General features: G+C 43.8%; 1 protein-coding gene across 9 annotated transcripts in view; it reads left to right on the top strand.

Moving 5' to 3' along the window:
- Positions 1-25,140, top strand: part of MYO9B (myosin IXB) — a 443,882-nt gene that overhangs the window by 200,746 nt on the left and 217,996 nt on the right. For 5 of the 9 annotated variants that reach the window (XM_078671314.1, XM_078671317.1, XM_078671322.1 and 2 more), the window contains exons 5-19: positions 1,553-1,652; positions 3,585-3,685; positions 6,222-6,351; positions 7,146-7,235; positions 11,465-11,581; positions 12,429-12,563; positions 13,594-13,715; positions 14,638-14,779; positions 15,991-16,186; positions 17,492-17,567; positions 20,464-20,577; positions 21,331-21,370; positions 23,031-23,153; positions 23,883-23,963; positions 24,258-24,368. In XM_078671314.1, coding sequence (XP_078527440.1) covers positions 1,553-1,652; positions 3,585-3,685; positions 6,222-6,351; positions 7,146-7,235; positions 11,465-11,581; positions 12,429-12,563; positions 13,594-13,715; positions 14,638-14,779; positions 15,991-16,186; positions 17,492-17,567; positions 20,464-20,577; positions 21,331-21,370; positions 23,031-23,153; positions 23,883-23,963; positions 24,258-24,368 — 1,678 coding nt within the window. Of the gene's footprint in view, positions 1-1,552; positions 1,653-3,584; positions 3,686-6,221; positions 6,352-7,145; positions 7,236-11,464; positions 11,582-12,428; positions 12,564-13,593; positions 13,716-14,637; positions 14,780-15,990; positions 16,187-17,491; positions 17,568-18,170; positions 18,261-20,463; positions 20,578-21,330; positions 21,371-23,030; positions 23,154-23,882; positions 23,964-24,257; positions 24,369-25,140 lie in introns of all 9 variants that reach the window. The other 4 variants (XM_078671316.1, XM_078671315.1, XM_078671320.1 and 1 more) reach the window with 2 other exon arrangements.

Raw genomic sequence — 25,140 nt, 5'->3', positions numbered from 1 at the left:
TGGTGTGGATGAATGCACAATAGTCTTTTTGTTTTAATATTTGCACATCTGCCACTTTTCACGACTCCGGATCCATTGTGTGTTACTTATTCTTGGTGTTAAAAATGTTTGAATTGGTGGAATAGGGATATTTACTAGGCCTGAGATTAATTTTAATTAAGCCAGAGTAATTGGAGTGATTTCGGTAATTCCGCATTAGTCTTTGATGCAGAATTACCGTAAAGGGTCATTTTGTGCTAAGAAAACAGCGCTAAATGCCAGGAGTAAGTTGAGGGGGAAATCGCGCTGCTGTCTGCGTTCTGTTGCATTTTGCGCTATTTCTTAACACAAGATGCATCTTCTGGTTCTTTTTGGACGTAACAAGGCATTTTTGTCTAAGAAAACACCGCTAAATACTTAAATTCTCTTCTTGCATAATTACACTTAATTTCGCATCATTTTGGAGTACTTCTGCGTAATTATTCAACAGCAAATTATGTGAGTTACATCCGTCCTTAATATTTACATCTTGGGCATCTTTCTGATGTGTTGCTGTGGTAGATGTAAACATATGAAGCCTTTTGAGATATACAGTTTTGTTAGTCTTGAATTCAAGAGAACAGACAAAGGGCATCACACTAGGAGATTTGCATTATAATGCTGTCTTTAAATTCCTGCGTGCTCGCGTCGCAAATACTGCCATGAGAGCAGAAATCGAAGCGTGTTAGAAGCATGTGGTTATTGTCCGTTATCATTTGTGTACGTCAGTCTTGCATCACTGCGCTAGACCAGAGCATGTGTCTGAGGTGCAGACACGTGTATGATTTGGTTTTGTGGATGCGGGTGGTCAAAAGGGTGAGCATGTCACTTTGAGTCAGTTGTGAGTTTTGGAGGGTGAGACCAAAGACCTAAACCAGATCTCTTCCATATTTCCCCAGGTGCTGTGGGTGTCCATAACCCTTAATTATTTGTGTGGGCGGCGCAGTTACCCCAAAAATATGAGGGTTTGTGCTGCAGACCATACCAATACTATTAAAAACATAGTTTTTACAGAAAGAAGCCATGCTTGTGAAGTACACAGAGGGAGTTAATACATTGTAGAAGAGCGAAGTTGTTTAATTATCAGGGGTGGTGAGAGGTTTGCACAGGAGATATTGCCCGGTCTGTGAAGCCATGGCCGTACCTTAATCGTGTGTAAGTGGCGGTGCTTATATATCTCCTCTGCAAACTGAAATGCCTGTTGGTAATTACTGCTACTCTAAACCAAATCTGTTTGTGTAATAATTTGTTTGAGCTTGTGAAGGTGACCGAAAGCAGGTGGTGTGTAGTCGTTTTCAGTTTCACGTGCCATTGCATTACATAAAAGGCAGGTAATGCCATGAGAATATGCACCACCTGGCCAGTCAGAGGGTTGGATTCTCCTCCTATTGTTGTACACCACACACGTTAACTTTATAATATGTGATTTAGGAGCAGACAATTAATAATCTGGCTCACGTAACGGAAGTGGCTTGAAACAAATGTGAAGTAAAGTTATTGACGATAAATACTTCTGGTTTATTTCAACTTGCAGGAACTACCACGTGTTCTACTATCTGCTCCTTGGGGTCAGTGAGGAGGAACGCCGGGAGTTCCATCTAAAGCAACCAGAAGATTATTTCTACCTCAACCAGGTGAGAGAAGGACAACGTCAAATGGCACAAATGATTCGGTGCTCTCGATTCTCAAATACGCTGGACGGCGAGAACTTGTCTGTAGGTTGCATGTCATCAGTGAAAGTAGGTGTCCGCTCTTGACCAGATTCAATGATCATGGACTAATCACCTCCTCTACCAAAGTAGGAACCACTTAACAATAGTATTGGCTCAAAAGACGTATTTTGGTGCTAGGCAGTAACTGTCAGTGGTTCCCGGCACTTTGGCCTTGTTTTTAAGGAAATGCACCCACAGCAGTGGAAATGGTTGAGTTTCCTTTTCTCATGGTAAAGTCCTTAACCAACCATCACAGATCAGTGCAGTGTCTTCTGCCAGTTTCTTTCAAATAAGGGCTTGTAAAAGCACTTGTGGGTTCTGTCACCAATACTTCTAGATTACATTATGCAAACCTGTCTCCTGTGGGTCGATCTGTAGATTGCAAAGGGTTCAGTTCTTGGTGGTGCGGCTTCTCCACAATCTCTGCTGGTTCGATAGGGTGTCGGAGGCACGGCAGAGTCTGCACTAACGGATGGTCTCAAGGCGAGTTCAATTCAAGGGGCTCTGCCTCTTTCATAAAACCTTCTGAGAGTCTGGTCCCAGCTGTTACCCAGATATTCTTTTAAGTGGTCTCTTAAGTCCAGTTATTTCTCCTATTGGTTGTTCCACTTTTGCAATACCTAAACTTGGAGAACATGCCTTCTCTTTAAGGAATGCTTTCCCTCTTCGTCTTCCCCAGCAGGAATAGTAGCACTGGTCAGGTTTACCACTAGGACTCATGTTTTCTGCTGAGTCCCCTTGTAGCTGGATATTCGGGCATCAGTACACACTTTATAGGTGCCTTATACAGGGATTCACAGTTATAAGCCTTATATAAAACTTTTGCTTTTACATTTGCCAAAATATCACATCCTTTTCTTGTCCCCGAGGCTGTGAGTACACCGAGTCCATCTTTAAAGACCACCAGCGCTTGTTTTACAGCTTGTTCTCCTTAAATATTTCGAAAGCATTTTCCTAGGTTCACACATAAAAATGTCCCTGATCATTGAGTACAAAATAATTGACTGAACCAAGCACCTATCCCTCAAGTTGATCATTCATTTTCTGGCAATGCCCAGCCCTGTCTAACTCTGTCTACTCACTCTCTTTAGTGTTGTTCTTATTCGCCTCTTCCATGGTCTAGGATTACAGATTGTGTTTAAGAATCTTTGTTTCATTTTTACCCCTAGTAAAATCTCCGAATAAATTCTTCAATTCGCAATAGGTCTCCTTTTGAAAAAGCGGTTCTAAGAGATCACTGTTTGATGCCTTCAACCCCTGTGGTCTGCTTTCACGTGATTCTGTCCCGCCTGCGTATGGTTGGGTCATCATTCCTACAAGCAGAGCTTAAACGGCAGAAATCCTTGCAATATGATTATTTCAGGGTATTGAAGTTGCAGTTGAGACTTCCGGCCATTTGGGACTGTCTTGGGGGACAGGCTCCCAGCAAACTTATATACTGGATTTCTCTGCAGACGGAGCAACATGTTCATGGAAATCTGGAAGTAGCCCCTCTCGGTTGGAAGGTATGCTGCCAAATTCTATGGGGCTGCACTGATTTGGAATGGGACTTGTCTAGTTGGCTGGGGCCCGCGTATTTAGAATGAGCCCATTCTAGCTGGCTGGGGCCCCATTCTGTTAAGGGTGCCTGCCCCCTGTTTGTAGAGGGTCTCTCCTAGTTGGCGGAAACTTGGCATTAAAAGTCCTGCCAGGAAAATAGCTGTGTGGATGGATTGATTTAAAATGCAAGTATCTCCTTCGTGTTCCTGATGCTTAAAGTAGAAATCAGACACTAGAATTAACTCAGCCTGTCTGATTTTCTGTCTTCTGTTGTTAACTTTATTTGTGGTCAACCTTCTTGCTCCTTTCTTGCAGAATAACTTTAATATTGACGACGGTGAAGACCTTCGGCATGACTTTGAACGGCTCAAGCAGGCCATGGAGATGGTGGGCTTCCTACCCGCAACTAAGAAGCAGTAAGTACCTGCGCCCTACCCGCTGAGGTCGCGGACTGCCAGTGAGATAGTTTGTGTTTAGAAGCAGCGCTTGTATCGTCATGGTGTCTCCTTGCAGAAGTGAGTGACCGGCTTATGTGAAAACTGTAAGGGCTTCCAAAGGGCCTCAAGGGTTGACGCAGAAACCTCTAGATACTGTGTAAATTAGATATGTGACTGACGCGGACCGAGTATCCTAACTGGCTGTGAACTTTAACAGGGCCGCTGTCTTCGCTCTTCTCCCCCAACCTCATCATAAGAGGGCTGCCAGGTACTGCATATCCATACTTATCGAAAAGTGTTAGAAAAAGCTGAAACCCATTCTTGAAATCAAGGAAGGTAGCCTTCTGTTCTGTTTATGAAGCCCAGTGTAACGGGAACACTGGATTGAAGAGAGCCCAGTTTTTCCACGATTGATTAAAAACTGAATTTGGCTTTTCCTTTGCAGTACTTCTTATAGACACAGGGTCCTTACTCCGAGGCTGGCACCCCCTGGTAGATCTGGAAGTATTTCTTATAAATAACAGGAGCAGAAAATACTATTGTGTCCTGCTCCCTGATCTTGTAGTTGAAGTACATGCAGAGCGCTGCTGGGGGTGCGCAGGGCAGGGCACTCAATGTGGAAGTTCAGATGTGCAGAGCATGGTAATGATGTGTAAAAGTGACATCACTCTAGGCTGAATATAACTGGGAGTTTGCCAAGCAAGATGTGGTGCGCTACATACAGCAAAGGATGTGCAGGACCCGGCTCATGGTGACAAAGCCAAGTATGGTGCATCCAGGATCTCAGAAGCTGAGAGTTCGAAGGGAGCTTTCCCTATAGTTCGCTTCTTATCTTCCCCTTGATGTATTTCATCAGTGACAGAGGTGCTGGGCTGTGAAGCGCACAGTGTCAAGCATTGGACATCGGAGATGAGGAGCCAGAGGGGGCATGGGTCCGGAGGCGCAGTGGACGAATGCATTCACCGCAGAACCGTGTTTGGCCTCAAGGTCTCAGATCCAAATCATGGCAGGACCATTCTGCCCTTTATGTAAATGTAAATGTAAATGTACAGGAATTTGTATAGCGCAAATCACCAAGCGGTTTCTAAGCGCTTGCTTAGGGAACCCGTCCTGGTATTCCCCTGTGAGATAACCCCGGCAGGGTATCCGCAAGGTGAAAGCCAGGCATCCCGCCGCGAGGGGCCGTTGTGGAGATTAAGCAAGCTATTGCCCAGAGTCGCAGAGTGTGAACCCGTGAATCGAGTAGGCACCGGAGCGAGAATTGTCGAGTCCATGGACATTTTAGGACTCAAGACCCCGCCGAGCCGGGGATTGAACCCTGGTCCCGGGCTGACCTCTGCTTCCAGGTCTGCCTCCTCTAACCAGTGAGCCACACTTCTCCACTATTATCCTTCTAAGGTCCACAAAATGAGTACCACTGAGTTGGGAAACAAACATCTGTTATTTCTGCTCCAAGATGCACTTAGGGGGAGGAATGTGCTCTTTACAAATACACGTTGTGTTATCGCATATGTCATTTTGATAGGAAACGTTTGTATTAAGGATTTGGCTAACATTGTGAGGTTATAAACAGAACCTGCAGGGACCTTCCACGCTCCCAAGTCTATTTCTGGAAAAGAACGAACCATGTGTAATTTCCTTGATTTGAGAGTACATTACGAACACCTAAAATCTTCACCTGTTGAGTGTGCCTCTCTTAGTCCAGCCTCTTCTCACTCACTTAAACATCAAGCAGTAACACTGTGCACATAAAGGAGAACAAACGAGACAGAGTAATGTCCCTCCCACAGCCTATACGACAAGACGGGGACACTGCAGAACTTCCTCCCGTGGTTTTATAGGATTGGAAAACAGCTGAGAGTGTCCTCGTCAACTTCTTAAACTAAACAAGAACTCACACCGCCCGGCAGCCTGTAAAACGGGGAACAAGCCTGTAATGTGTGCTTCCGTCACCTCTGTCTCCACCTCAACAGCCTATAAAAGTAAATAACAAGAAAGCCCTGCCCCCTTCTCCTATAAACCTTTCTTTATTGAATGCTCTGCCCCGCAGTGCCCTGCATTAAAACTAACATTTTTTTCCTATTGCGTCAAATGACAACTTTGCACCATTACATCAAACATTAAGCTGTAAAGCAAGTGCAAGCTTTATTCTCATTGCACAAGATGTTTCCAGCAGAGCACTTGATCCCCTCGCCTGTTGAAATCTCTGGAACTTGTTGGCCTCAGTTCCTGCTTCTTTTCTTTTTTTTGACCCTTTGCTCTGTGGTCACATTTATCCTCTCGGATACCAATGATACCCTGTATTTTCTGCTCTGTTGTTCGGTAGTGTAGTTTGTCCCCCGTAGAGTTCAACAAGACCCATACAGTTCCAGCCCTATGGTAGAAGTTCTTCATGGTGGAAGGTCTGCAGAGGTTGGCATGTACAAGAGTTTGGTGGGTAGCGTGATCTTTGTACTGAGGCGCGCCGATTGTTAGTGCTTACTCTCTGACCTGGGCCTACTGCTTTCTCGTACAGGATTTTTTCGGTGCTGTCGGCTATCTTGTACTTGGGTAATGTTACATACAAACGAAAGTCAAACGGGAGAGATGAAGGTCTGGAGGTTGGGCCACCAGAGGTCTTGGACATTCTCTCACAGCTTCTCCAGGTATGTTTTTTTGTAAATTGCAATTTATATGTATAGTGTGTGCATATGGACCTCCTCTCCCTCTTTTATGTCCTGTAGACTCAGTACCCTGTTGTATTTGGCCTGTCTGTCCCTGACTTCTGAGGCAAGCGTCTGTCTAGCAAGATCTGGACATGTCCTGCCAGGCTATAACCACCAGAACGAATTATGTGTTGTTTGGGTTCCGCAAGCCATTTCCTACATTTCTCTTTGTAAGCCATGTGGACAGCTTTGTAAAGTGTGTGATTCCAGAAATCTCTGTTATGAGTTTTTTAAAATTTTTATTGTAAGTTTGCTTTTAGATGTTGCTGATGTTAGGAGCTCTGTACGTGTGCACGCGCGCATGGTAAACACTATATATTAATTTGCTGCAGCATCAAGTTTTGCAATGTATAATAACTCATAATTGTGGTAATAAGGTTTGTGATATCACTACCCATGATGTCATGGGAGAGGAAGATATACTTTTTATATTACTTCTGCTGCCAGCGTTCTCTTAGTGGAATGATGCCAAAATCGAGTACCTTCTTAGGCTGGTGCACAATCAGTCAGTTTATATTCTTTTCAGCATGTCTTTTTCTGCATAACTGGAAGTGTCCATTGGTAGTGGTGCTGGCTTGTGATGTGTGATGGGAAGGGCATGACTTTCAGGTGCAAAATTTGCTAATGGATGTCTAGCTGATGAGTTGTAGGAGGGAATATGTGGATAACTGAGCAAATAAATATTCTTTCCTGATTTAATACGCTTTTTCTTTTTTCAAATTGGACAATTCTAGGTGAAGCGGGAGATGCTGGTGGAAGCGCTAACAAAAAGGAAAACCGTGACAGTTAACGAAAAGCTTATACTGCCTTACAGCCTAAATGAGGTGAGTGTGGGCACTTCAGCTTCAAATTTTTGCAAAATCCTAATTCGCAGAGGCAGGCAAACAGATTTTTCCATGCAGATCAGAGGCCTAAAACTGCAACAATGTCTGCTGACTCTGCATATGTTTCTGTAGTGGTGTCTGCTGATTGTGCGTATGTTTCTGTAGTGCTGAGGGCAGATGCATCATGTGGCCAATACAAATAATCTGAACATCCATAGAGATTTTATTTTGTAATTTGACGCACACATTCGTATGCCAAGTGAAAATAAATGTGGTCCAAAACTTGTTATTTATAGCAACTATGCCAATATATTTTTTGTTTTTCAAATAGGTGCTGTCATTCTATAGCATGTTTCACTATTGAAGAACAGTATTGGCTACGGAGTGAGCAACATACACTGGCACTTTTTGGGTTTCGCCTGCCGAAGGCTGCGCTCTGCGCAGCTTTTCGGCGCAGGTGAAATCCTTTGTTGACAGTAAGGACTTCGGGAACGTCCCCCGGCTCTCATTGGCTAGCTCCATAAATGGAGGCTAGCCATTGAGTGCCGGATCTGTCCGTCAAGGCCGGACCAGATTCGGGGGCGTTCCCGAGATTTTTTCCCAGGGCGGAGTTACGTTTTTTCCCGTTCCCTCCCCTTTCACTGAGTCTGTCCATTCCCGCCCCCTCCGGGTGCCTTTCCGCCCCCCCCTCGCTGTCCTGTGCACGTTTCCCGCCGTCCGTGTCCTCTCCCGCCCCCTCCCGCCGTCCGTGTCCTCTCCCGCCCCCCTCCCGCCGTTCGTGTCCTCTCCCGCCCCCCTCCCGCCGTTCGTGTCCTCTCCTGCCCCCCTCCCGCCGTCCGTGTCCTCTCCCGCCCCCCTCCCGCCTCCGAGCCGCCTGCGCACCTTTCCATTGGCAGAGCGGATTCAAACCCCCTTTCGAGCCTTTGTGCGGGCCTGTTTGCATCCGGGTTTCCTGGCGAGGGCCGAGTGACGGCAGTACGATCACTAGAGCAGTAGAGGAGGAGACGGTCTCAAAACACCGGGAACAGACGGAAGGCTTCCTCCGAGGCGCGGGACCCCAGAGCCGCACCGAGACCAGCCGCAGAGCAGGGACCGGCCGAGGGTTGGGAGTCCGAGACCTCTAAAGGCCGGCAGAGTGAGGAGCAGACTCTTGGAGGCGCGGGTGTGCGGACTTCGAGCATCGCCGGTGTCCAGCACCTGAGCAGCGCGGCATCTACTCGGCAGCAGGATGGCCTCTGCCCTGTACGCGTGCACCAAGTGTCACCAGCGCTACCCCTTCGAGGAGCTATCCCAAGGCCAACAGCTCTGTAAGGTACGTGTTTACGCGACTGGAGAGTCAGGCCCGTGGGATCATGTTATGTTTTTACGTCCTTTCATGTGGCCAAACGCTGTGCTCGCTCTGGGTTGATCCCCCTCCCTGGTTGCCGCTGAGTCACCGGGCTCGCTGCTGGTGTTGTGAGGTGCATGTTCATTCAGACGCAAGACACGCCTAATCCCAACAGTCTGAAGTTCTTGCCTGGCAGGGCGGTCCTAGAAGGAAGAACTATGGATTTCCCCTCTCCTGCGTCTGCCTTTTGCTCACCCTTAGCCAGGTATTTAGAAAGATGTCAGTAACGTATGCATTTCTCTGCTGTGACATATCAGACACAAACACTTATTAAACACTTCAGGATAAGAGATCTAGAAACAAAATTTCACAGCGAATATGCACCACCCAGCCTATCTATTTTGCATAAACTTGACACTACTTGGTGTTGAACTTCATACTATACAGATAAACAGGGCTTGACAGTGGACAGGAAGTGCTACGTGCATTCAACCTTCACATGTCCTGTCTATTATTCACACACATCTAGACACACATATATACATTTTCCCTTGTTGTGTGCACAGTCTCCATCTGGAAAATGAGCAGTTCAGACCTGCTGCTCCAAACCTGCCAGCGCTAAAGGGTGGAAAACGAGAGTATATAAGTGTAGAGGCATTGTCACACACGTTCTCAGTGGGCAGGTCTGTCCACTTTTCTGGGTTTACTTGGCATCATTTGGTGAATAGGCTAGTCCGGCTGCACACCCTGTATGAGCTCTAGGGTAGACTGCTCTCTCGATATGCAAATATAATTGCCAACTTTCAAGTACTTTACCAGGATTGCTGGAATTTACATGACCCTGCCAATTATCACGAGCTAGTATTTTTCCTTTAGAAATATACACTTAAAATACCAATACAAAGAAGAAATCCCTTCAAACGTATTTTAGGGGTGTCTAAACTATTTTTGTATGACATACAAAGTAAAAGTAAACTGAGTTGCAGTGTTAAAATGAATGCAAAGGATTGTATGCATGTTCATTTTCAAGTAATGCCCTGTGGCCCTTCCAGCATCTCAAAATACCAACACATGGCCAGTGTTTTTCCCTAGGAACGGTGGTAACCCTAACTACAATCCGTATAAAGGGAATCCGAGTACCAGCTGTTGATTTGATTTATGTTGTGCAGGGAAGAGCAAAACAAACACAAGCACAGCCACGAAAACAAATGCAAAGTGAGTCCACATTCAAAGGTATGCTGGTGCTTAGGAACCAGTTATTTTTACACAGAGCAGGCCAATGTCGGGTTCAGCTCTCAAATGGCTGTATGACTGGGCCAGAGTCAGTCGTGTGGAAGTTCACATTTGAAAGGCCAATAGTGCGAGGGAAGAGTCTGCCAAAGGTCATTCTTCCCTCAGAAAAGGCTGCTGTGCCGCGACAGAGTTAACTCCTACATCAATGAACTACTGGATGTAATGGACTCTTTCCCAACACTATGGCTCTCCACATATTGCTTGGGCCCGTGGGTTACTAAAATGAGCTTGCGATATGTAACCAGAATGTTTATGTGAAATTTGGTGGCCAAATATTGTTCAACATGTGCTTAGATTAGTAAAGGTGTTATGGGTATGACATTCACAGGGATTGTCACTGGAAACTGACCCATTTTCGAGCATCTTTTAAAGTAGAATGGTCCTGTTTTAAATTGGAGACTTGTGGGGGTATTATGTACCCATTATCTGTACCAACCCCCTTCTCGTATTTGACAAATTCAATATGGCAGCTAATAATCAACAATGACAACCACCCAAACCTTTTACCCTGTTTCTGAGAGTAGCCGATATGGTGGCCTTACATAATTCATAAAGGTAGTGGGAAATGTTGCTCAAATGGATGTTTGGAAGTTCTTGAAGCCATCTGCGCACATGAAGATGAAAAGGGCTGTTAGTCATAGTTTATCTTTATTTTGAAGGCTAATCCTTCTTTTGTTTGTATTGCCATTTTCGTACAGCATGGTATTGACACAAAAAATTATTTGCAGTACAGTGTGAAATGATTGTTCTCCTGCTTTATATCTAATACATCTTAGAGGGTGAATGGGTATTTTATGTGCCATAAGTGTAATGATTGATCTCCCAGACTGTGCAGATCTGGTAGCGAAGCATGTTCTGTGCAAATTACTTGTATGAATTTGTTAGTGTGTGCATTAATGAAAGGGTTTGCGATAGAATCCATGGGTGTGTGTGTGTGTGTGTGTGTGGCTCTGGGTGTGTGTGGCTCTGTGTGTGGCTCTGTGTGTGGCTCTGTGTGTGGCTCTGTGTGTGGCTCTGTGTGTGGCTCTGTGTGTGGCTCTGCGTGTGGCTCTGTGTGTGGCTCTGCATGTGGCTCCGTGTGTGGCTCTCTCTGTGTGTGGGTCTGTGTGTGTGGGTCTGTGTGTTTGTGTGTGGCTCTGTGTGTGTGTGTGGGGGGGGGCTCTGTTGGTGTGTGTGGGTCTGGTTGTGTCTGTATGTGTGTTTTTGTGTGGCATTTGCCAGAGATTAAACTATTGGCATTGTAAATGACAATGCCATTTATTTATCTGTTTTGAAGACCAACAAATAAATACAAATTTTGTCATTTACAGTGCCAATAGCTCAAACTTTTCAAAAGGCGAAACCATTGCATTGTAAATGCTTGTTATGTACATACATTTCCTTTTCTGTTTTAAAATTATTTATATTTTACTTTAGATCAGTCCACATCAGACTGTGTGTGTGTACAGTTTCCACGTCCTGTTGAATGATTTGTACTGTCAGTAGGTGGTATAGAAATAGGGAGTTATTTTTGAGCTGAGGTTGATGTATAGGAGAAAAGGTTTTCGAGGCACTGCAGCAAAGGCCTGTCACACTTGCTTGAGAGTTTTTGCTCTTCTTTTGTCCACAGGCGATCACTGCCAGGGACTCGATGGCCAAGTCGTTGTACAGTGCCTTGTTTGACTGGATCGTCTTGCGAATCAATCACGCCCTTTTGAACAAGAAGGACATGGAGGAATCGGTTACGGTAAGTACAGGACCGTGTAGGGTTCCAGCCTGACTTGGCAAGAACCCGATGCTGCTAGGTCCTGCAGCACTTGAAGCACTGCCAAAGAAAATCTCACTCGGTCTCATGGCAAATGTTCAGGTGATGAGCCAAAGGCTAAAGTAATGGATGTTTTGTAATCTCATTCTGTTCTCCAACAGACTTGCTTCCGAAATGGCTCTGGACTTGTTTTGGGTGTGCATCTTTAGCAGTGGAGAGCACGTCCTCGTGGTAGCTTTATCCACAGTAGCTGGTTGGTGTCTACAGATCCACAGATTGTAATCTGAAGCCTCATTGTGTGGTTTGTGTCCAGAAACCTCTGGAGTTGGTGATATCTAAACCTCATCGACTTTTGAGGGACTTTTAGTTCTGTCGGTTTCCTTCATGGTTAGGTGCTTTATCAGAGTAAGCAGGAGGCCAAACATTTAATTCAGGGTTTGGGAGAAGGATGGTGCAACCGTGTAGTAGAAAGATTAAAGCATTAAAAAAAGTAACCATTTTGCTTTTTTTAACCTTACTATTGAACTGACACTTGGACCGTGGTCATGTGGTCACAGAGCTCAGTGGGGAGTATTTTTCCAAGTCCGAGCGGGACTCTTTTAGCCTTAGGACTTCCACCCTGAGAGCAGCAGTTTTATTCTCAGTGATACGGTGAGTCCTATTGGAAATTTTCAGATTACGTCATCCATGGAAGATACTTCACAGATCCCCAACGGTGTTTCGGGGAACATTAAAAGTACGTCGAGGAATTCGTATTGCATGTTGGCATTGTGATATAGCGGTGAACTGCATGTCATGGGTTCTAATTCCAGTCTTCTTTTCCCACCAGTGTTTATCAATCGGAGTCCTTGACATATTTGGGTTTGAGGATTTTGAAACAAACAGTTTTGAGCAGTTCTGCATCAACTACGCCAACGAGCAGCTACAGTATTACTTCAACCAGCATATCTTCAAACTGGAGCAGGTAAAGAAGCCGTGGCAGCTTGCCGTCTTCCCAGTATATCCTGTTGCCGCCCTAGGGCTGCAACTGCGTTAGATGGGCGTTCTATGTAGACTGGTCCGGTGCACTGGTGGTCTTGGCCAACCAATAGATAGAACTCTACGGTGTGCTTTCCATGGGAAGCTTAATGCTGTGGCTCATGCTGCCTCATCCGCTCACTGCCCTCCTAGTTTGGAGTTGAGTATTAGAGTCCCAGGGGGAATCCTAAGGTGCCATAAGTTCACACACAGTTAGTTACACATGGCTGAGCTATGGTTTGTAGTTCATTTCTTGTGGCTTGTGCTGAATTCCCCCCTTCCCCCAGCCGTCTCCTAGACCACCACCTTTTTCTACTGGCTTCTCTGTGTAGGAAGTGATTCATGTCTCGTTCATCGAGTCCTGCATCAGATCCCCAGAGAGACAGCAGAAGTGATCGGCCACCTTTCGCCCACAGTCACTGACCCTGACCAGTGCAGATGCTGCATATCTGGGGGGTGACTCACAGCAGATTGAGTTTAGTTACAGCCGGGGAGTGAGTGGGCTCCCCATCCAAAGTACATGGCGCAAACTGTATTGTTTTAGGCCTAAAATAGGGGACTGTAAAACTACTGGATTGGGCACCATTGAGGTGTAAAGTCTTCAAGTGTACACCTGCGATTTGATTACTGTATGTTCTCTTTTTCTGAAAATGTAATAAAAAATTATTTTTAAAAAAAGTGTACACCTGCGACGTTAGCTAGAAATGCAGGTCCTTGGATTGAGCACTTCTGCATAGATCTGTTTGTAACCTGTTGGCCATGGGTAGATGTCTCAGCAGCACCAGTTAAGTCTTCCGTCTTTTTAAGGTTTTGTTTTTAAGGTTGTTAAACTGAGCGCCATCGAGCGACTGTTTAGAAAATACTACTTCAAGGTCATTTCTTTGACCCTGTAGAGATTGGAGGGTGGTATGGATCCTATCAGTCCTTCAGCCGGCCACACTCCACGTCCTAGGCTAACCCTCATTTTGTTTGTGCAGGAGGAGTACCAGAAAGAAGGAATCAGCTGGCACAACATCGACTACACGGATAATGTTGGTTGCATCCATCTAATCAGCAAGAAGCCCACGGGCCTGTTCTACCTGCTGGACGAAGAGAGCAAGTAAGAAATTAGTCCCTCTCCTACAGGCAGGTTTACACTGTGTTGACTGCAGCCATGGCTCGGAGAGGGGGATTCTTGATCTGGGGACTTATGCCTGCTTTGCGAGCGGAACAGTATGTGTACATTTCAGGTGCAGTACTTGGTTTGGAGCACGCTCTGAGACCAGTGCAGTGTTTGGTCTGCTGCTGCAAAACCTTCTTTCCAACTTCCAGCATGACTTCGGCATTCATGGGCTACAATGTTTGCATGGTTTGTGTGTTGTCATGCAGGGTGTGCAGCTGTAACAGGGGTACATGATAGCTGTGCGTTCATTAGTACGGGGGTATACCTATCTTTTTCATTATTTGTAGCTGCTGATGACCCCTTTCTCATGCAGCAGTCGATGTGACATTGACCCTTGTCATGTACCAGCCATGTTTCATAGCTTGGTCGATTTAAGACACTGAATCATGAGGCCATCACTTTTAATTTAGAAAACTCAACTTTGTTACTTGCTGCACTTGCACCCTCTTGTATTGTGTAGCTTGATGACACCAATACTTGAATCTGGTACCAAATAACATATGAGTGAGGGAATGAACAATATTTGTACTGTTGCATCGGTGGGGTCTAAACGTTCTTTATTGCTCCTCTGTGTTGAACTAAGATCTAAAGGTACCCCTTCCCTCTCCTGGTCTTTCAAATTAGCATTTCTATAGAACTTTTAAGAAAATTGGTGACTTGGGGGGGCTGCCTGTGTCAGGGGGGTGTCTAAAGAAGTAAGTTGGCCCTGATTTCTGCTCATTGTGCATATGAGATGACAGGATTTTATGACGCTGCACCGCCTGCGTGCTTCTCCTTCTCACAGCACTCCAACGGATCCGCACCAGTCTCGCGAGACCCAGAATAGTCTTCTGACTAATCCTTTCTCCTTTGTTTCTAGTTTTCCGCATGCCACTTACCAGACCCTGCTGGCAAAGTTCAAGCAGCAGCACGAAGACAACAAATACTTTGTGGGCACGCCGGTCATGGAGCCAGCATTCATCATACGGCACTTCGCAGGGAAAGTAAAGTACCAGATCAAGGTGGGTTGCGTAGAAGCTGACACTGCTGTTATTGGCACGGTCTTGCCTGACACGGTCATGGCCGAAATCGCTGACATTGCCATTTCTCATCTTTATTATCCTTGTTCTGTGTATTTAAGAATTATTCATGGTACATTAAATGGGGCCACATGTTTTGTATTGCACTGTAGTGCATTAAGCTGGTGAGTGAGTGCATGTGGGTCCTGCCGCGTGGTTTGGTCTTATTTATGGGTGGGTTAACCTTAGTGCACAATTGATGCCAGAGGATGAAGAAGATGGACTATTAGTCCATTAACATCCACCTGTTTTCTGCTAAGTTAGGCAAGGACAGGAAGATGACACTATAGTAAAAGGCATTTTTTTTACTTTCTGTCCCTGCCATTTCCCTTTTTTCTTGCATCTCTGTTTAAAAAAGTGTAAACTTGGCACCAAATAAATAGGTTTAAGTTCGTAAGGAAGCTCTTTCTGTTAAACCAGTGTGGTGGCTACATTGGGATATCAGGGGGACACTTCATTGGTTAAAGAGTCCACATCCTGCTACTTTATGAGGTTGGAGGTGGTATCATGAGTCACCTTAAAACGCAAATCTCTGCTTTGAACAGAAATAACTTGAAACGTCCGCCCCAACACTAGATGGCCAGAGTGTACAAAGTATGTGAATCTACAGCACTACAAGATCTAAACCAGTTGTCCAGTTGTTACAGGTAGGTAACACCTCCCGGTGCACTTGATTGGTTAAAGCAATGTGGCTACTCTGTCGGTAGCATGGTCAAAAAAATTCATTGAAATACTTGAGTTAGGACTCTGCTGTGAAGCCTGATACTTTGCCTTTGGTGTGTAGCTTGTTGGAAGTCAGTCTGTGAAGTCAGTCCACCGTTCGGCTTCTGAATGAGTGGTGATAATGTGGATAGTGCCGTGAGGGATGCCAGTAAAGAATCTCCTTCGAGAAAGATCACTGTCTCGCTCTGTCATATACTTGCTCCCTAGTAGTTCTAGTGTTTTAGTGAGAACAGAAAGGTTTTGTGAGCTTTCTGAAAGTGGCAATTGGATGGATGGGAACCTTGCAATAAGCCAGAAGTGATTTTCAAATCAAGGGTATGGCTATTTAATATGTATGCTCCCTCTGCCTATGCACCTCGATTTGGTGTTATTTGTTGCTGTGAGTCGCCCATTTGGCCGATGTGGTGAAAGCTCTTTGTGCTTCACTCCAGGACTTCCGGGAGAAGAACACGGATTACATGAGGCCAGACATTGTCGCGCTGCTGAGGAGCAGTGATGGTGCTTACATCCGCGAGCTGATCGGCATGGATCCGGTCTCTGTATTCCGCTGGGCGATTCTCAGGGCAGCAATCCGGGCGTTGGCTGTATTCAACGAGGCTGGCCGGCAGAGAGCCCAGAAGACAGCAGGTACTGCCCCATGTGCCATCATAACATGGAAGTCCTCACTGACAAGGAGGACTTCGGTCCCATTCAACCTGTACCCTGAAACTCTTGTGTTTTATAGGCTGACCCAGCAATCAGGAAAGTAGGAGATTCTCACTGCATTTGGTTGCCTGTGACAACCTGAAAGGGCTGGTATAGAGTCTGTAACATATCAGCATGGCATTTTTGGGAGTGTCCTGTCTTACTGATAGCAAGTCCATCTCTTTCTCTTCTTTTTAATTTTAAGTCACAAGCATTTCTTAAACCATTGTCTCCCTATCTCTTCTTGTAAAATGAATCCCTGAGTCAGACCAAGTTGTTCAGTAGCTAATTCTTCACACATATGTTTGGGGTTCTCCACCCTAGATTCAAACTCTTGAAGGTTGTCTGTTAAAGAGCCAGGCTGTTCTGTTTGTCCACCACATCATGAAGTAGTAGCAAACCAGCTGCCACTCAAATCGCTTGCTGACTGTATCCTTGCTTTTGAAGCAATATAGCGCTCTGCTGACTTTGGCTGGGTGCTCGCTATACATTAACCATATAAAACCTACTTAAACAAAACTTATCAGCTCTGACTGCCAAAAGAATCTGGATAACCTTCAAATGTATACAAATCATTATTTTCTTGCACTCGTTGGCCTAGGTTTATGATGTCAGGGTGTTTTTATTCATACACCTCTCCTTAAACCAATGAATTTTCCAAAGATGGTAAATCTGTCATTTCAGGGTAGCATTTCACCTTCATTTTCTTTACAAACCTGTGAAATATGGGGGAGATTGAGTGTCCTTCCACCTGAGGCTAGACCAGTCTACTGATCATGCTATGCCCACCCTCTCATTATACAGCCTGTGCTTCATCTCCTCCTGTAACTTGGGGCTATGACATACAACGATTGATAATAATGCTTTATGTTAATCCTTTACGGATGCTGTGAGTTTTTTTTAGGAGAGTATCTCATTGCCAGGCCTTAAAAATAGTGTCTCAATGGATGTTGGGGACCATGGAGACTCTAGCTACTAGGGAATATTACTCTGCATGCTCCTTAATGTTTGATAAGACTGGGAGCCTGAACTTCTCTCCAGGGTTGCAAAGGCTGTTCCACGGAGATAAAATTTGGCTTTCGAGAACCTACCACTTGTAGCTGGACATCTTTTATGATACTCCTTGCTTACTTCCACCCTTTAGTACTTTTGTGATCTTACAAAATTACTGTACAGAGAATTTTGGCAAGCCTCTGACTTTGCGAGCTGGTTTTTGGTCTTTATGACACCAGGCCTTCTCTCCTACAGGTGTGATACGGAAGGGAGTCCGAATTCCCCTGGGAGAGCTGCAAAGAGCCAACGTGCCTGTTGAAAAAGTTTATCGGTGAGGATGAATCCAATGATGTTGCTTTGTAAGCCAGCTAAACCAATTCACGTCAGATAACCATTATCCTTGCCGTCTGCTTGACCTGAATGATCCGAGTTTGAATGTACAATATACTAATGATTATGAAAATACTAGTAAATTAGTTGAGCAGCATGGAAAAGAAACACGGGTGTCTACTTTCTTTAAAAAGAAGGAATTGGCGCGTCTTCTATCTGTTGCTTGGGTTTATTATCAGTTTATGGTCACAAGTTCCAAGATCTGACCAGGAGTTACTAGGTTGTGAACTAAATGTACTTGTCTCTTTGTCTTCCAAAATAAGACAGTGAACCAAATTAAACACCTCAATTTAGTTTTTGCCAAATACTAATTGCTACCATGGCATTTGTAAATGTTTTCTGCAAAGTGTGAAATGTTTTCCATTAAAGTACCTATATTCTTGGAGTGAAGTGAAGGACTGGTCTGATATTGAAATCTGCTAACCGTGTTGAGCTGAATAACGTCTGAGAACCACAAAGTCGCTCAGTGCACAGCTGCCTCCTTTCACCATTGTGTTGCAAATAATCCAGTTGTAAGGCAGTTCTCGATATTTTCCCTTTGCAGCTTGTCACTGCTTGATTTCTCATTTGATTGCTCTGAGGACTTTGCAATAGATGCCTTCGAAGATATTATTACCTCCTATGAAAGCAGGAAGTAAGTAGGTGAAAGAAGCTATGTTGATCTGGGAATAAGGGCGTCACTTAAAACTGCTGCAACCAGACCTTCTGAGCATGCTCAGTCCAGACAAATCACTTCGCTTCTGTATTCAGACAGTAAAACTTTGGATAAATTCATCATAAAATGTACACCTTCCTGATTATACCTTAACTGCGTCAGTTTTAATCCTCTTGCTTCGTTGTAAACATTTGTCTAAGAAAACATAATTTTATTTGGAATTTTCTTTTTCATATATACTATTTAATCCACGTTTTAATTGCTTGGTTTCCAATGCTGACTGACGCAGATAGCCATTAGGTTAACACATATTCTTGATTCTAGCAAATTTTCAGCACCGACTGTTACAGAAGAAAGAGGTTTTGCTTTCTGTAAAGGTGTGTTTATGAGATTAGGACCATGTCACTACTATTTTTTTTAAAGCATTCAGCAACCTTCACATCATTTTGAAAGTTTAACTTTAACAGGGTAAAGGATATTCCTTAGTCGGGTCAAGAGGTTTGTGCTTTTGCTTTTAGCAGCTCCAATTGGCATATATGAAGCTCATCCCTTTTCCACAAGCTAGTCTTACCAAATATGTAGAACTGAAGAGATTCTCCATTTCTCTTTATTGGACTGAGCAGTTCAGAACAGTGCAATGCAGTGTTAAGTGCGGGTGGAAAATCTTATGTTTATGTTCTCCCTCTGGTCTATGCCTCTTGAGAACAATCTGAAGTAGGTAAGTGAAGCATGGATACAAGCTGCTGTCGCAGCAACATACTCTAAACAAAGCATGATGCATGGGAAAGAGTCCTCTTCTGCTCACTAATACCAAGACTAAACCAGGATGTGGTTTGGGGTAGTTAAAGTTGCTCAAAACAGACTGGTGAGTGTGGATACCACGAGAATGGTCAAATCCATGAATTATTTAGTCCAACAGCCTGGTTTGTCTTTCTTTCAGAAGTCTAACACATGCTCGCTTCCCTTTGCATATTCTTTTCATGGTGATGGGACTTGGAATTAGATGGAAGACAATGCCACGGATTAGTTATTTTCTATAGTTCAGACAGTGTTCGGCAAGCGCATAACTAGTGCAATCTCCCAATGTAGCTCTTTTCTCATGTTCTTCCTATGTTGCTTCAGCGCCAGGAAACATTGTGGTGTATGTGCACTCAACAAGTTTCCTGAACATAACAATGTGCACAGTGCGTGCTTTTCATCGAGGTGGAACCAAGGGGTTGTACTGATGTGATGACACGTAGAAACGAACATCCTTTTACATTGAATTGGTTCTCAATTTCATGCGCCCAAAGAAAATAATGCCAAATGTATGTGAAATTCATGAATTTACTTTTCAAATGGAATAGGTAAGTCAATAACAAAAAAGAATCCTTATCAGTTGTTTTTTTGCTACACAGATCCCTGAATAAAATACATTTTTTGTCACAGGAGGCCCCATTCAGAATGCTTTTATGAGAGTACTTGTCTTATTCTTGAGTTGTGTGTCAGAATTATTTTATGAGAGTAGTTGTCTTATTGAGTTATGTGTTAGAATGCTTTTATGAGAGTGGTTGTCTTATTCTTGAGTTGTGTGATTACGTCTGAATTTCCTAGCATAAGACACATTCATCAAAAAAGGTTTGGGAATTAGGTCTTGTGAGATGAGACTTACACGTAACTGGAATTTAACTTTGAACCTAACCTTTAAAAGTCATTTCAATAGCACTATTTGGAAAAGAAACAATATATCATGTTTCCTCTTCAAATGTGATTGTTTCATGGATTCCATTTACTTTTCAAACAACGGTGTCTTGTTTTAGGATTTATTGGAACTAGCCTTCTGATATATTGGTTATTTTATAATATTCCTACCATCAGTCATCTGGTTAAATATTTGGATACTGTCTTGCCTCTGCAGGTATGAGATTTGAAAGGTGTTGATGACATTTCTAAAAACTTGTGCCTGGACTTGGGATTATTTACAAATGTAGATCTTTATATCTCATAACATGTTACAACCAAGAAAGACCTGAGCCGATAAACTTCTATGTCTGTGTATATATTTTTACAGTGCTATGGTCTTCCCTGTGAATGGCGGGGAAATCAGAATTAAAATCTTCTGGTCCATGAGGGATGCACCTGCTTAACACCATGTTTTTCTCTCACCTCTGATTTGCTGTACCTATTGATTGGGTTGTATTAGGGATATGCATGCTCAAATGATCAAGAGTATAAAAGGACTACGCTGGCAGGGGGACGATCCTGGAGAGCTTCTTCGTTCTCTAAGCCGCCTTCAGCCCTCCCACTTCCAATTTTCGTGAGTGTTTGGTGGTCTTGGTCTGTGTACGTTTCTCAACTGTGCTTTAGCAAAAGTGGCCCATTCGAGAGCCTGTGGCTCACCACAGGGCTTGTGTCTCTGCTTGCCATTGTGTTGGGGAGTCTTGCCTCAGTGTTTGCCCCTTGACATGCTGTTCATGCTGCCACAGCTGAAGTGTCAATGTTTAACTTACTTCCCACCTCTCCACAGGTGTCCACTGTTCTCTGCCATTGTTACTAGGCCTCTACTAGACCGTTTGTTATGTAAAGCAGTGCTTTTCAGAGGTGGAAGGTTTTCCAGCAGTACGGTACGATGTGTAAATGATTACGTATTGGGTTCTTTCTACGTGTAGTAGAGGGCGGCCCTTGTTGAGGCTTTCAGAATCTTTTCCTTGTGTCTTATTCCTACAGCCGGGTCGGGCATACATGGCAACATGTTCTTCACCCTTCTGAAATTAAATTTGCTTTGAGAGTGGGATCACGGTATGCGTTTTCCAGGGCCTGTTCTGCTCATTTGAGCATCACTTAGCAGTCCGAACACTCTCCTTGTTCCTTTGAAGTTCCATTTGGATTGGAACCATTGGTTTCTCTGCTGCCTTTCAGTGACTAGGTAACATGCTTTTTGTTTGCTTTTTTGCTTGGAGTGTGCTTTCTAAATGTATCGCTTGCAACGCTTGGCATACTAATCAGTAAACTAAGTATCACGGAGTTTGCAAATAAATTGCATTTTCACAAAACATCCTTTTTCCAACAGGAAAGCAAAAGGTGCCAAACCAAAGCAGACCATTCCCAAGGTAACCCGTAAAAATGTGGTTCTTTAATTGCTGTGTGTTAATGCATGCATGTATGTTTAGGTAGTGTATGGCATTTACTACCCAGCCTACTTTAGATGGGTGCTGCATGTGTTTACACTCTCTTCCAGGCTCGTGACCTGTGTGCAGAACCCTCAAAACCATCTACAGGGAATTTACACCCTTTTAAAAAATAAAATTTATTTTGAGTTGAATTACACCAACATGCCCTGAAGATAAAACTCCTTTCAGCAGTTTTATCTTGTAGCAAAGATCAAAAAGCCCTATGAGTCATACAATGATCATACAAAATAATAGCTCCCACTGACCATCAGGTAATAAATACTTTATTATTCAGGATCACACTGGTAGTATTCACTGTCTCCTATTGGGTTACTTTAATGGTTATTCATACATTATTTATAATGGTAGAAATATCACACACATATATATGATACACAGACCTTTTACAACTTACAAACACAACAGAGGAATGTACAACCTATTTAATCATATAAATAAAGAGAAGCACAATTCCAATTAATATTAGGGTCCTGAAAAGTGTTTTTTTTCAGCGGAAGTGTTTAAAGTGATGTCTCTAACTGAATTCATGAGGTCCCATTCAGAGGTTAAAGCCCCTGTAAAAAAAAGCCTGTGGTTTCAAAGACTTTCAGCGTGTACTTAATAAAGTCCAAAAATGAATGCAGGCTCCTCGGATATCAATAACTTGCTGACACGTTTCTCGCTCAGGCGAGAAGTTTTTTGCATGTGAATACATGCAAAAAACGTTTTACTATAGTAGTACCACATATTTTCACCTGCTGAGTGAAAATACGCTGTAACAGGATAGTAAAACTCCTCCTGCTGCCTGACGTTGGGTTATTCAGCCAGGCCCTGCATCCAACGCCACGCCGTGCCCCAAGATGGACATCTTACTTTACATTAAAAAAAAGCTATTCAATGAAAAAAAACAAAGGTTAATGGGACAGCATAGCTAGGTGAAAATGTCAGCAAAACACAGTTTTAAACTAACAAAACCACTGAAATTTGCCAGTGATGATTATCTCAAGTAGCTTTAATTTGTGCCCTAAAGGAACCATGGCTCGCAGCCTCTCCATGCACTGCTAATGACCTCACATATTGCATCACTCATGGGATGTTCAGTAATACCACTGATAGCATCAGTGTAACATCTGAAATGACTTTATCGATGATATCACTGCTTATTTATTTAGTTCTGGGTGGGTTGAGATGTGGATTTGTGACTATGCTGCATATTCTGGGATCTGGAGACCTGGGTTTCAAATGACTAATTCCCCTCTTTATGGCTCTTTAGCAATTTTAGGTGAATTACCTTTTGTGTTTTTACCTCTGGTCTTTGTGCCAAAAAAGGGAGTGATGAGAAAACAGTTTAAATTGAGAATTTAGCAACCTACAAAAGACAGCTGCTCAATTTTGTTCACCCTGACAGGAGATACTTCAGTTTGGCGTAACCAACTAGACAAGTCTAATCCCTCCTGCGGCTATCCTTGCCTTCATATTAAAAATAGCTCATGGCCTTCCCATCTCTTGCAGGACTGATAATTGGGTGATTCAGATGACAATTGTTTCTTGTTCCTAGCAGCCCCTGCACATTTGACCCCTGTCTTCTGTCTGGCTTTAGAACCTGCTGGATTCCAAGTCGTTGAAGCTGATTGTCAGTATGACACTGCATGACCGGACGACTAAATCCCTTCTGCACCTGAACAAAAAGAAGAAGCCGCCAAGCATCGGTGCCCAGTTTCAGGTAAGATGGACACCTTCTGTTTATTGTTTGGTGGGTGTGCACCGTCCAGTAGTCCGAACAGCAGGAATCTGGCTTGATGGCTCTACGTTTGATGAGGCACAATCCTCATATTCCTCCTCACATGACCTGAAATCTGGTTAGAAGAGCTTACGGTGAATACCTTCTCTGAAGCTAGAGTCCGCGCAAGCTTCAAAAGCATCTATTATTTTGGTGTTCCTTACTGTGTGAGATAGTCCATTAATAAAAGGCCTGTTTAAAGCCAATTCCACTAAACTAGTGACTTTATAGCTCAATGCCTAGTTAATATGTTGTACTCCTTCGACAAACAATGTATTGCCGTACCACTCAAGGCTAAAAACACCATTGCCTCAGATGGCAAACCCATCAGTTGGACTAACTGGAAGTAATACGGCAAGGTGATGCAATGTGTCCTATTCAGGTCGCTTTCCAATCATCCCTCCCCCTGTAAAAATTACAAGTGGAATTTTAAAAAAAATGCTTTCGATAAAGTAGAGCAGGGATGTTAATTTTGTATACAGTGTTTAAATTAACCTAAAGTATGAGACAGAATAATTAATGAACAATAGAAATGCGTGGAAAGTTTGCTGAGCCAGTGTGTAGACAGTCTGTAGTTCTCGCTTAACTGTCTTCTGAATACACAAAAAAATCAACTGAACATGTATTATATTTTCTGAAATTGCCCGTTGTGTCATGTATTCTTTGTTTCAGACGTCGCTCAATAAACTGCTTGAGACTTTGGGCAAAGCAGAACCATTCTTCATCCGGTGTATTCGCTCTAATGCAGAGAAGGTACGTAAATGCAACCTCCCACCCAGAACATTAGTCCTGCTCCCTTCTCTGAGCTGATTCTATACCTAGATAATTCTAGTTAGTCGCCAAGGGTACCATTATTAGTGGGTTGCCAAATGACCTATACAGGCCTCAAGGGAGGTGCTGGCATGAAGATGACATTTTGCACTGGCATCTCAAATGTGGTAATCTCATAAGGTCTGCAAGCCCTGCATAACCTGAAGGAGAGGCTTGTGTCCTCAAGGCAAACACCAGAAGACTTCATTCGATCGCTGCTTTCTCTCTGTCCTGTAGATGGCGCTGTGCTTCGATGAGGCACTGGTTCTACAGCAGTTGAGGTACACTGGAATGCTGGAGACTGTGAGGATACGAAGATCGGGATACAGTGCCAAGTACACATTCCAGGTATGGGAGAAAACTGCCTGGTAGCGGCAGGGCTCAGGCAACACCAGTTCCTGCTTTTTGCATCCTCCTACTTGTTTGCTCGTAGTAGTGTGTGCATATTCTGTCGACAGACATTTTGTATACTGCTGCTTTGCCCTTTGTACGGCGTTGCTGTGCAGTCTGGATCGAGTAGCTTCATACTTTGCTTTTGAGGCTTTCATCAAACTAGAGTTTGTTATTGTTTGAAGAGTGTCCTCAGGACTCCAGGAGAGGTTGATCTGTCATGTATGTCTTTGTAGTGTTGTGTGTAGCTAGAGAGCTTTACAAATTTGGGTACCTCCCATCGGAAACATTGGTATGTGCACCGAGAGTCTCGAAGTACTTGTAGGAAGTGACTTGCGGCCTGATTTACATTTTGACGGAGGGTTTACTCCATCACAACGATGAAGTAAATTCAGTGCCCAAACATAAATTCCATAATATCGTATTAGATTTATATATTCCAGCGAATGGGATATCCGTCACCACTGTGACGAAGTAACTTGTCCGCTATGATATAAATCAGACCCTTAGTCTATGGTGTCTTGTTTGGGTCCACAATATTGTGAATAAAGCAGTTTTGCTGTTGCGGTGCTGTCTTGGTGAGCAGTAATGTTTTTTGAAGAGTGGGGATGCTGGTGTGAGATCAATAAATCCAACTGTATGGTGCCTCCGAGCTGTGGGGAATGTTCAGACTAATGTGGTTTCCTCCACCTTGTGATTGTTTATGATTTCTGTAGTTGGCACGGTTGTG

This window comes from Lissotriton helveticus, chromosome 12, assembly GCF_964261635.1.
Source record: "Lissotriton helveticus chromosome 12, aLisHel1.1, whole genome shotgun sequence".
Taxonomy (NCBI): Eukaryota; Metazoa; Chordata; class Amphibia; order Caudata; family Salamandridae; genus Lissotriton; species Lissotriton helveticus.
This window is presented reverse-complemented; position numbering and strand designations above follow the sequence as displayed.